The 13,451-nt window shown below is 33.4% G+C and overlaps 1 protein-coding gene across 1 annotated transcript; it reads left to right on the top strand.

Moving 5' to 3' along the window:
- Positions 1 to 9,517: 9,517 nt before the first annotated feature.
- Positions 9,518 to 12,501, top strand: LOC149016334 (wall-associated receptor kinase 2-like). Its single transcript, XM_089157483.1, has 4 exons — positions 9,518 to 10,408; positions 10,528 to 10,713; positions 11,035 to 12,202; positions 12,286 to 12,501. The coding sequence occupies exons 1-4, from the start codon at positions 9,544 to 9,546 to the stop codon at positions 12,287 to 12,289; spliced, it is 2,223 nt and encodes a 740-aa protein (XP_089013609.1). The 5' UTR covers positions 9,518 to 9,543; the 3' UTR covers positions 12,290 to 12,501.
- Positions 12,502 to 13,451: the final 950 nt, after the last annotated feature.

Here is a 13,451-nt window from a genome sequence, read left to right as displayed (position 1 = left end):
TTTTAACTCTTTTGACGCCTTTAATCAATTTTGTACCATCAATTATTGTATGAACATTAACTTTCCTATCATCAAATCAGAAAATTAATTTTTATCTCTTAGTACAATATGCATCGTAGCACATTAGAGAATATTTATATTCTTCATCAGAATAAAATAAAATACATTAAAAGATATATAAAAAATCAACATAAAAAAATTAAAAAAATTTAAAAAAAAATTAAAAGGAAAAAAGAATTACATTTAAGATAAACAAATTAACATAATGTCAATTTTAGTTTTATTTGAGCTCTAGTAATATAACCGAATCTTCACTTATTATCTTCAAAAGAGTCTGCAGTATCTAGTTGTGTAGTTTCTGTGATGTCATCAAAATCATCCTCTTTATAAGGAAAATTTATTTAAGTACTATTATTTTGAAAAGTCAAATTCATCTCCATAGTATTTTCGTTCATTTAATTAAAGTTTGACAAAGCTTAACAAAATATTGTAAAGTACAACTGATATGTGCCTCCTAGCATTTTATACAACATCGATGATATATATTAAATTTTTTTTTTTTTGTTGCCAATCCGGTTAGGGGTTCAACCCGCGTCGCACACCTAACTGTGGTGGGTGGGTCTCCCAGCGATATTTTTTGCATCCACAAGGATTCGATATCAAAACCTTGCTTAAGCGGACCAAGCTACTTACCACTTGGACCAACCCCCGTTGGTTATGATATATATTAGTTTTACTCTTTGAAAAACTACATTGATAATATTTTGTTCAAGTATTTATTTATATTATAATAACGGTAATTATTCTGTCTTTTACCTCATCCACGTCCATAGACATGGCTACAATTATAATTTTACCTTTTTTTTTTTCAGGCTTATCATGAATTGTTGCATTCATTTCAGAGAATGAAGTAGAACCAGTTGAACAAGCTTCATGATTTTTCATTAATAGTTTATTATTTTATTCAGCCACAAAGCGACATGATATCATTCATAGTAATTTTTTTATATAACTTTTTTTAATATATTGTTATTGTAACAATATATTTGAAGTATAAAAAGATACTAGTAAGTCATCATCATTAATATTTCTCCACATAATTTCAATTGAGAACTAATTTTAAAATTGCAGAACTGTACTCATTTAAAGTTTTACAATCATGCAACTTTAGATGAATTCAACAATATTTATTGTGGAAAACTAGCAACCACAATATACAATAATGGTTTACCAAAAAATAAAATAAAATAATATATATATATATATATATATATATATATATATATATATATATATATATATATATATATATATATTATTCTAAATAAAATCACATATGGGTTGGTTAATAACAAACCAAAATTGTCAAACAACCCAAAGTGTTGTACGATTGGTTAGACTAATATAAATAATACAACATTATAATTTTATATGATTGTACTTACAAGCAATATCAATTTTAGATTAATAAAGTATTTAATTATCATGTTACTATAAATCTAATAGGATATAATCAACACATAATAATATAAATCATAAAATATAAATTGTATGCTAAAATATATACATACACCACTAATAATTATCAATCATACTAAATGTAATTACAAAAACAAATGTTTAGAAACATAAAAGAAAATATAGGAAAGGATAATAGCAAATCATTATTTGCTACAAAAAAAATCTAAGAATCGAAACATTGAATCATAAGTCAAATATAATGAATTTTCTATTATAATATAAAAAATTTATATATTATCATTTGTTAATCTCCCAACTATACTTTCATATATAAATTTTTCTGATTGCCCTAGTTTTTGCATGGGTGGAAGCTTTTGGCATTGGATTCACCATTTTCTCATATTGGGCATTTTTTTCTCGAAAAAAATCTTATTGTCATATTTACAACCTTGTTAATTTATTAATAGTATCAATTCCTTTGCTTCACTCATATTTCATTCTTATGTTCTTTAATGCATTTTCCAAATCTTTACTTGATCGTCAGTTTATTTGATTATAAGTATAACTAATTTGATTTGCAACTAATAGTGTCCACTCAGTATTGTGGTGTAAATTTTATCCATCTGCTTTCAAAATTACAAGTTATCCACATTAAAATTTTCTATTAAGTGAAAAATAAGATTACTCCAATTTAACTCATTCAAAATTTGAAATTTAAATTAATTACCAAATTGATGGGTAAGGGTGTCAATTCGGTACGGTAATGGTAATTCGGTACGGTATTGAATTTGAAAACCTCAAACCATAACCGTACCGGTATGAAAACGGTATTTTAAAAAACGGTACGGTATGAAACCGGTATAAAATCTGTATGGAAAAACGGCACGGTTCGGTATACGGTACGGTTTTGTTACGGTATTGTATGGGAACAAGTGAGAAAAATCAAACTTAAACAGAAAAATAATAGCAAATTACTTAAAATTAAAATATCTCAACCCGTGAGGTTGAATTGTCATTGAATTAATACAACCACCATTCTAAACATTTTGTCAATGATGTTATAATGCATTATGGAAACGGCCAATGACTCGGTCACTTAAAGGAAGAAAACTCAACGGATCTTCAAAATATATGAAACAAAAACCACAAAGTCCTTTATACTGGGATTGCTTGGGATGCCAATCTTTACCTAGGAAGCACCTAGGAAGCACCTAGGAAGCTTCAACAATTTTAGATAGACTTAAAGAATTTAGTAGTACTGGCAGGAACAAGGATCACTACCAGGAATAAAGAACTTGAAAACCTATTTATAAAAATGAAGCATGTTATCAAATGCCTATCAGGACAAGAACCAGATGTGGAAGCCAAGCCTCCCTAATTGGGGTCATAAGCTTGTCTAGCTGGATCAAAGTCATTATTAATTTGATAATCCACTGGGTCTCCTTGTATGTTTATATCTGCACAGAGCTTGAATTTCTTTTCACTAAGCAGATTGAGGCTGTAAGGTGGGTATGAAGTGAAGTGTGAGATGAGTTTAGGGTTTAAACTTTAAAGGGTTAATAACTTTACGGTATACGGTATAAAATACGGTACGGTAAACGATAATCGGTAATTGGTTTAACGGTATGGTAAATGGTATTTACCGATGGTATGATACCTTATACCATAACCGTAGCATACCGAATTACCAAATTCGGTTTCAGTAAAAACCGTACCGAATTTGGAAACGGTTCGATACGGTAGGGTACGGTTTAACGATTTTTTAACCAAATTGACACCCTTATAATGATGGGTACCAATCCCATAACCTTAAGAAGAGCTTTCTCTCTTGCCTTCATGGTTTAAGTTTAGAATTCATGCCATCAACCCTCCTATGATTATCTTTTGGGTTGATTTCAAAAAATCAAAATCGGTGGTGGTTGTTCTTTGCTCCTTATCTGGGGCATTGACACCTTCAACCTCTCTAGATCATTCTATACGTTTGAATTCTTTCTATGTACCCAATTTCTTCTCCCTCTAATCATGATGGAAGTTCATCAGTACTAGACTTGGATGACTTTAGATGAACAGTAGAAAATTCTTTCACGAGCGATAGAAGAAAGCTTTCTCTTCTTATTTACATGCTTCATTCTTTCTTCTTCTTCTTCTTCTTCTTCTTTTATTATTTTTTTTTATAACATTTTGCCGATAAGAAAGGGGGTGTAATGGTTGGCAGAGGTGGTGGGCGGTTCTTGACAAGGATATGAAAAAATGGTGACAATAATATCATTTTACTACCCAAAAGCCATTTCAATAATTTATATTTCAAATTTTAAATGGTTAAATTTGTTTTTTTATTCACTTCAAAATTCTTAACTATGGGTAACTTGTAATTTTTAGAGTATGTACCATATAATTTAAAGCACAGTTGTGTGGTTATTAGTTTCATTTCAAGCAAGCACGTGTCGTGTAAAAAGCTTTTGTAATTTCGAAAGTGGGAACCATGTAGTTTAGGCCATAACAGTGGGTGAACACTAGTTTCACTCTAATAATAGTGGATATAAAAAACTCATGGCCAAATTTTATTAATGTGATACCCATACAATTGGAGAACATAATAATTTATTTAATAAGACAAAGTGCTTAAAGCATCTTGTCCAATTAGACAACCATCTCTCAATGTATCAAATACTATGGAGTCATCACTCAAATGGTTTATGATCTAGTCTTGCCATTTTTCAATTAGAATTAATTTACACGACTCTTGACGGATCTTATAATTTTGAGGTTCGACGTGACTTAGATGTCTCACCATCGTTAAAACTTGCTTTTCTGGATCTTATGTATGTTCATAACTCAATTAAAAGTGGTGAGTCAAGCCCATGGATGCCCTTCAAATATCATATTATTTTATTTGATAATGTGTTTAGAGATGTAAGTATGTTTTCCGATAATAAAAGAGGAAACGTGAAAATCTCAATTATCAATTTAATCTTGGAGAATGATGGATTGTTTTGAGTCTATTTGACTAAGTGGACCATTGGACCATTAGCATTGTTCATTTGATGGTTGGCCTTAAGCAGGGGCGGACCCATCCAGGGGGTGGGGGCATCCCCTAGATTTTAAGGGCCTGTTTGATTACATGAATCCAGAGATTTCAAATCTCTGGATTCATGAATCTGAGAATTATACCCGTTTGGTTGTAAAAATCTCTAGATTCATGAAATCTAGAGATTCACCTTTTTACACTAAAAACGTGAATATGTAGATTTATGGATTAGGGGTGAAATCCAGAGATTTCAAAAAAACTATACATTTGCACATTCACAAAAATCACGTGGATCAAATAATTTTTTAGGATGAATCCATAGATTTCATTCCACAACCAAACATTTAATTTTATAAATTATAATCCATAGATTTAAAATCTCTAGATATTTGAAATCTCCAGACTCATGTAACCAAATAGGCCCTAAAAAAATAATATTAATTCTCTTATTTTTTTTAATTTTTAAATTTTTTCTTCCCACATGTGAAATGTCATTATTTGGCCCCTCTAATATTGAGAACAATTTTTAAAAGTAAAATAATGGGTATAAATGTCATTTCTAATTAAAAACTAACTCTTCGATCCCTATTTATTCTCTCTTCTCTACTCTCTCATCTTTTCTTTCTTATTTATTCTCTTCTCTTTCTATAAACAGGGGTTAAGAAAATTTTTGAAAGAAAATCTTATAAGGTATTCAAAATTTCATTCTTAATTAGAAACTAACTCTTCAATCCCTATTTATTCTCTCCTATCATCTCTCTCCTCTCTCTTCTCTCCTTCCTTTTTTCCTATTTATTCTCTTCCTTTTCTATAAACATGTGTTAAAAAAATTTGAAAAAAAATATACTCCACAATTAAGTACTGTTTCTCTTTCTCAATTTATTTATCTTTTCTTTTTCTCTTTTTCTCCTTTTATTTTTTATTTTTTTATTTGATTTTATATTCTATGTTTTTTTATTTCTTCTGGAATTTTATTATTTGATTTTGTATTGTGATTTGTGAATAAAATGTCTATAGTTAGTAAGGTAATTAACTACCATTGGTTTGCATCTCTTAACTAAAAAGGAAAATTGGTTTACATCTACTACCAAAGAAAATTTTGACTTGCATCTAACTTTTTAGGGTTGAATTCATGTGTATATATATATACTTTTTTGTATTATTGGTTTAGTTTACCTATACTTTATCGGAAAAAAATATCATTACCAATAATTTACATTTTTTTTTTTTTTTTATATGTGTGGGCCTCACAAAATATGTGGACCTATTCCTTAATATAATAAAATAATTTAGAGGTGAAATCTTCAATGGGTCTTATAAAGGCCCACACAGTATGTGTGGTAAAATAGCATTAGTACTTCTCCAACGGGAAAGTTATTTGGCTTTCATTCTCTGCGCCCTCGTCCCCCACCCCTTCCCCCAAATATTGAATCTTGGGTCCGCCCTTATTCTTAAGGGTGAAGCTAGGATTTAATATCGAGAGCGGTCAATATTTCACACAAAACAATGTAACTTTTTTTTTCTCATGAAGAATTTCTCCAATGGAAATGCTAAGCACTAATTTCACGTATGGAAAGATGGTTGGAGGAAAACTTTTAGAAAACATAGAAGGGAGAAACTTCAAAAAATTGCTTCTGCCTTTGAGTGGGCTTTTATGGTCCCATAAACCCACTCCCTTTAGAAAGAAAAGTAAAAGTGAAAGGGAAAACTAAAGTATTGATTCCAAGTCCCACCATGAAAAAGAAAAAAAAACTAAAGACTTGACTCCAAGTCTTTTATTTGGCTTCTTGTTTTTCTCTATCTCAAGGTTTAAAGTATTGGTGTCGAGTATAGACTGTATAGCATATTATTCAGATGATTTTATGAGGTATCAATTTGTATTGAGTATATTATTATACTCTCAATACATTTGCAATCAATATGTGCCATTATAAGAGAAAAAAGAAAAAGAAAGGGGGACATATGATATGATTTAAAGTGGAGTATCGCATTAGTTGTATCATATCAAATAACAGGATTCTTTAAAGTTTGCCTTCACTCCACTTGAAAGGTTGGAAACTCTCGTGGAACTCCCTGCGCCCTGCTGTGCCCGGGGGGGGCGCCCTCCGCCTCCCCTCCGCCCTCCCCTGGCCTCCATCTCTCCATCTCTCCATCTTTCCCTCTCTCCGCGTTTCTCTTCCCTCGCCTCCCCGTCCTCCCTCCTCTCTCCATCTCTCCCGGTTCCCTCCTCTCCCGTCGGGTTCTGCTGGCCCCTCTCCGCCCCCTTGCTCCGTTCGTCTCCCGCTCCATTCCGCCTCCCCTGTCCCCGCTCGCCTTTCCTCCTTTCCGCCTCCCCCTTGTTCCATTCCCTCATTTTCCTCCGCTCGTTCGGTTCCGTTCGCCCTCTTCCTCCCGCCGGCTCTTCTTTCTTTCCGTCTCCGTTTCCTCTTCCCCATCTCGCTTCTCCGTCGGTTTCCCCTTGTTTTTTTTTTGCTTACTTTGTTTTTTTTTTTTACTCCTTTGATTGCGGCGTTCTTTGGTGCCACGACAATTCCGGGTCAAGTTTTCGTCGGGCTGGCGCCTATCGGCATCGCGGGGGGGTCCGATCTTATCCGCACTTTCGCTGCTCCATCGCTCCTTGGGTTTTGGGTCCGCCCGGGCGTGTTTGTCCCCCATGGGGTGTTTGTCCGCCCTGGGCGTGTTTTGTCCCCTTGAGGGTGTTTGTCCGCCCGGGCGTGTGTTGTTCCCCTTTGAGGGTGTTGGTGTTTTTGGTGTGCTTGTTTGGGTTTTGTGGTGTGTCCCTTTGGGCTTGCCCACCCTTACCCCGGCCCCTGTGCTGTCCGGTTTGGTTTTGCTCCTTGGTTCGCTTTGCCTTGTGTACTCTGCGTTGTTTGTCTTTTTTGGTTCTCTATGGTGCTGTTCAAAGGGGGGGGGTGAGGGGAGGCCGGTCAATTTGGGTCTGTTCTACTAAAAAAAGGTAAAAATAAGAATAAAAGCATTGAAATATTTGTCCCTTATTCTGTCTTTTTATTGCCATGGTGCCATCGGCAACAAAAGTTCTTTGATTTTATTTTTCTCAACTTTTTCCCAATAGTAGGATGGAAAGCCAAGTGATGAGATGATATGAAAAGTCTTTAGTGCTAGTTTATTCAATCTTTTCTTTTCCAACAATAATGGAAGCAGGGGCGGCCCTAAAGAGGGGTGAGGGGGCAGATTTTTTAAAATTTTATACAATTCCCTTAATTTCCTTAATTTTTTCAGTTTTTTCTTTTCCTACATATGAAATGTCACTATTTGGCTTTCCCCATATTAAGAACAAGTTTTTAAGGTAAAATAATAGGTATAATTATTATTTTTAATTAAAAATTAACTTTTCAATCTCTATTTATTCTCCTCTCTTTTCTCTCTCATCTTTTCTTCCTATTTATTCTCTTATATTTCTATAAACGTGGGTTAAAGTAAATTTTAGAAGAAAAAAAAAATCTGATAGATATTCAAAAATCAAAATGTCATTTCTAATTAGAAACTAACTCTTCAATCCCTATTTATTATCTCCTATCTCTTATTTTCTTCTTATTTATTCTCTTCCCTTTTTATAAGCATAGGTTAAGAAAATTTGAAAAAAATATATATTCCACAATTAGGTATGCTTTCTCTTTCTCAATATATTTGTCATTTATTTATTTATTTATTTTTGTTTTTTGTTATTTGTTATTCTTTTTATTTGATTTTATATTGTATGATTCTTTATTTCTTGTGCAATTTTCGTTATTTGATTTTATATTGTGAGTCTTATTTATTATCTTCCCTTTCTATAAGAGTGGGTTAAGAAAATTTATTTATCCTTTATCTTTCAATTTATTTATCCTTTTTTTTCTCCTTTTTTTATTATTTTTATTTGATTTTATATTCTGTGTTTCTTTATTTCTTTTACAATTTTCATTATTTGATTTTGTATTATGAATAAAATGTCTACATTAGTAGGTAATTAACAACTATTAGTTTGCATTTTACCTTAAAAAAAATTTGGTTTACTTTTGTTACCCAAGAAAAATTTTAGCTTGCATTTAACTTTTTAGGGTTGAAGCTATGGTATATATATATTTTTTATATTGTTGCTTTAATTTTATCTATATTTTTTCAAAAAAAAATATTATCAATAAATTTATATTTTTTTTAAATACATGTGGGCTCCACAAAATATATTTGAATCTATTCTTTATTATAATAAAATAATTTAGAGATAGGACCCCAAATTGTTCTTATAAGGGTCCACACAATATATGTCGATAAAAAAAAATATTAGTGCTTTCCCAAACAGGAAGATTATCTAGCTTTTATTCTTCAGCCCCCCAATATTGCATCTTAGGTTTGTCCTTGAATGGAAAGCCACGTGATGATAATTAAAGCTCAGTGGTGCATATTCACATTTTTCAAGATATGAAAATTCCATTGTAATTATCAAGAAAATTTTGAATTAGAAAATATAAATGAGCTTGAAAAATTTTTCTAGGTGTAAAAGGTTTAAGAAACTTATTATCCATATTGAGTTTCGTATTATTTATGTGATTTTAACAGGCATTGTTTAAAATCGAATACCATATCGTACTGTCAATACAAATCCGGATGTGCTCTTTAGAAAAGGAAAAAAAAAAAAAAAAAGAAGCAACGTACGAGAATTTCAACTTATTCAACTTTTGTTTTTTTAAATCAAATTTTTTTTTAAGACTACCATGGAGAAGTCACGTGATATGAAAAATCTGAAGTACTTTAACCTTTTCTTTTCCGACAATATGTGATGGTAATGAAAAGCCAGCTTACTATTTCAACTTTTGTTTTTAAAATTGTTTTTTCTTTGAAAAGCCATGTGACGTGAAAGGTCTAAAGTACCAATTATTTTACCTTTTTTTTTTTTTTTTTAACAAAAAAAACCTTTTCTTTTCGGACAATAATGAGAGGCCAGCAGTACTTCTTCTCAAAATAGGATGCTTTAGAAAGTTTTCTGGGGGGAATGAAAGGTATAAGAAATTAAGAATGGGTGCAGATTTGGTTTAAGCATTTCTGTTGAAGATCAGATGGAAATCATAAGCCTAGCCATCGTTCTGAATCTTTTGGTCGTGTTGCTATTTCTTTTTTCATTAGTAGAAATAGTAGCCACGGAAGTTCCACCACTAGCTTTGCCGGGTTGCCGCAGCAAATGTGGAGATGTAGAAATACCCTACCCTTTTGGCCTCGGGGAAGGTTGCTTCAGCAATCCTTACTATGAAATCACATGTGATGCGCATGATGGTACACTCAAACCCTACCTCTTTAATTTCACCGAAGTTCTTGAGATATCATTTTTGAAAGCTCATGTCGTTCTGCGGGACTCACATACTGCTTCTGAATGCTTCAATAATAAAGGAACCCAAACAGAAGATGCCTCTTACGTCTCTTTCCTGGTAGGTTCATCATTCAGGTTCTCAGCCACCCGCAATAAGCTCATAGGCACAGGTTGCAACACGGTTGCCTTGTTAACTTCAAATTTTGATAATTACGGAAATTTCAGTAGTGGGTGCATATCATTGTGTGATAACTTGGATAGTGTGATCAATGGGTCTTGTTCTGGAATTGGTTGTTGCCAGACCTCAATACCTTTGGGTTTAACAGAAATTTTAGTGACCGTTGACCGTCAAGTTAGCAACAGTTCAAGTTGGAAGTTCAACCCTTGCAGCTTTGCCTTCATAGGTGATTATGAATCCTTCACCTTTGAATCATCACTTCTTTCAAGAAAGAAAATTGACAGATCAAAGATCCCAGTTGTGTTCGACTGGGCGATTGGTAATAAGAAATGCGGGCCAAACAGCTATCCCTCTAATTCAACCAATGCCCCTGGCTACAATTGTACCTGCAAGCATGGTTTTGAAGGCAACCCTTATCTCCCTCATCATGGATGCCAAGGTAATTAGTATCTTATCTTTTCTTGAGTCCTTAATCTGTTGTTGTTAGTCATGCATCTAGACTTCGTTACAGTAGCTAACAGCTTTTCGTCATTCTTGTGATGTATGGTTTTGATGAAGACAAAAATGAGTGTGAATCCACTAAAAACTGTGATACGAATGCTATATGTAAAAATGCCTATGGGAACTATACCTGCCAATGTCGAGAAGGCTATCGTGGCGATGGAATGATCCCCAATATCGATGGCTATGGTAGGCTACGTGGTTCTGGCTGTACTAAAGACATGAGAATTATAATTGTTGCAGGTAATTTTATTTATTGATAATAAATTTGCAATTTTCTTGCATGGTTCTTTTATGAAATCCTCCTTTGCAAAGGAATACTTTTATTAGATAAGCTTAGCATGTAGGCCACCCAACTGTTTGACTTACTAATTAATCTACTTTGACTTGAATTGAAAAATGTAAGAGATTCAAATCGTAAAATACCGAAGGAGGAAAGAGAACCAATCAAAAGACCTGTTATTGCATTCAATCCCAATCCAAAATGGGTAATTATTTGTTTATAAATCCTCAAGTATTAAAGATTACTTTTATATATATCTAAATCTGACTTTATGCGTGTAGGTACCGTTGCAGGTTTCATGGGTTTATCTGCCTTTGTTTGGGTTTTGTATTGGGCAATTCAAAGAAAACATAGACAAAGAGAAAAATTCTTCAATCAAAATGGAGGTCAGTTATTGCAGCAACAAATTGCTTCAAAGAAAGGGGAAAAAGATATTGCCAAAATTTTCTCTAGTAAAGCATTAAAGAAAGCAACTAATAACTTCCATGAGAGTCAAATAATTGGCGAAGGTGGGTTTGGTAGAGTTTATAAGGGTACCTTATCAAGTGGCAAAGTAGTTGCCATTAAGAAATCCAAAATTGTGGATAAAGGCCAAATTATACAGTTTATAAATGAGGTTGATATCCTCTCTCAAATCAATCATAGGCATGTGGTGAAGCTTTTGGGTTGTTGCTTAGAGATTGAGGTTCCATTATTGGTGTATGAATTCATTTCTAATGGAACCCTCTCTGAACATATCCATAGAAAGAATCAAACACCTAGCCTTTCATGGGGAAATCGTTTAAGAATTGCTGCAGAAACGGCCGACGCTCTAGCGTATTTGCACTCTTCTCATGCAGTACCTATCTTTCATAGAGATGTCAAGTCTTCAAATATATTATTGGATAATAATTATAGGGCTAAGGTATCTGATTTTGGAGCTTCGAGATTGGTTCCTTTGGATGAAACCCAAAAGATGACACAGATTCAAGGGACTCATGGATACTTAGACCCAGAATGTCTTCTTACAGGCCAGATAACTGATAAAAGTGATGTTTATAGTTTTGGAGTTGTTCTATTAGAGCTTTTGACTGGAAAGAAACCACTTTTGTTTGAAGAATCTGGGGAGTGTACAACACTAGTGTCATACTTTTTATCCTCAATGAAAGATGAGAATCTTTTTAATATTATTGATGACATAATATTAATTGATGGGAAGAGAGAACAATTATTAGCAGTCGCTGAACTTGCAAGAGACTGCCTAAAGGATAAAAGGGAAGATAGGCCAACAATGAAGGAAGTTGCAAAAGAGCTTGATTCTTTGAAGATGTTCTATGAACAATCTTCGACACAACATAATCAAGACACTGTACCTTTCCTCGGTGAACCATCGACAAATTCTACTTATGCAACTTTTGAAATAGAGATGAGTTATAATGTAACTGATGATGATCTCAGCATAGTGGCAAGGTAATCTTTTATTGATATGGCATTATACTCTATCTTTATGGATTTTCAGTATCAATTTATTCTTGGATTTCTTCTATGTGCAGGTGAAAGAAAGGCAAGTGCTAGTGAAATTCACCGAAGATGTGTCCTGCTTGATGGATTATATCCGGAGGCCTATTCTGTGTGTTGTTTGATTGAACATAACATTTCTCTATCATATCTGAAGGAGTTAGTTAATTTGGTAAAAACCAACAATTCATAATTAAGTTGTTATAACTTTTTGTTTGATTATTTTAGATAAAATTACAATCAGATTGAAGTGTGCATATGACTGTGATAATTAAATTTATTCTAATCCTCAAATTATATATCTCTATTCAAAGTGAAAGACAATTGGCTTCGTTGTTTCTTCGTTGAAACTGTCATGCTTCCTCATGTCCTCAACATCTCTGTCATGCTTCCTCATGTCCTCAACATCTCCATGAGTCCCTCCTTTGCTTCCCTTTATACAATACAACTTTCTCCGTTCCCAAGCAAACTTTCCTTCCCTTCCTCCTCCTTTTCTTTGTAGTTAGCTCAAAGGTGGAAACATAAGTTATTGGCTCAAGTAGGCCATGAACTCCTCATCAAATTGGTTGGTTCAACTATGACTACATATGTTGGGTCCATAATCCATTTCTCTCTCCCTTGTGTTGTGCTTGATAAAATCAGGAAGGATTTATATAATTTTTATTGGGTGGGCCCAATGAAGGCATGGAATGCATTGGATTTCGTGGACAAGATTGTGTAAATCTAAGGAACAAGGTGGGTTGTGCTTTTGAGACCTCCATTTGCGTAATCAAGCTTTATTTGTAAAGAGGGCTAGAAGCTTTGGGAAAACCTAGTAGTTATTGGGCCAATTTCATTAAGTCAATTTATTTCCCCAACTGGGCATGATTACCAGAATAGCCAATGTGTTCTTCAGTTGCCAAAGGTGTTCAATGCTTAGACTTGGGAAAGCAATTGGGTACTGATTTGCTCGGACTTGAGATGATAGCAACTGGTGACATGAGTTCAAAGGATGTTATTTTTGAGTTTGATTGTGTTCAGTTGGTAATCTCCATTGCGAGGCTCCGAGCATAGGGCAAATTACATAAGACCCCTTGTGTCTGCAAACAATTACATTTACCTCCCCTAAAAAAAATTACAGATGCCCCCTACTATGAAGAATTGTAAGTTATAAACGGACAGCTCTGTTGAAGCAGTAAAGGGATATTTGTAATTGATTTTT

This window comes from Hakea prostrata, chromosome 5, assembly GCF_041222555.1.
Source record: "Hakea prostrata isolate BN-2017 chromosome 5, UWA_Hpros_2, whole genome shotgun sequence".
Lineage (NCBI taxonomy): Eukaryota > Viridiplantae > Streptophyta > Magnoliopsida > Proteales > Proteaceae > Hakea > Hakea prostrata.
Note: the sequence above shows the minus strand (reverse complement) of the source record. Positions and strands in the feature narration are given on the sequence as shown.

Bases quoted from the DNA above. Each gene is read 5' to 3' on its own strand.
- LOC149016334 (XM_089157483.1), top strand. From the start codon at position 9,544: ATGGAAATCATAAGCCTAGCCATCGTTCTGAATCTTTTGGTCGTGTTG. The intron at 10,409-10,527 runs GTAATTAGTATC...GTTTTGATGAAG, and splicing joins CCCTCATCATGGATGCCAAG to ACAAAAATGAGTGTGAATCC. The intron at 10,714-11,034 runs GTAATTTTATTT...TTATGCGTGTAG, and splicing joins GAGAATTATAATTGTTGCAG to GTACCGTTGCAGGTTTCATG.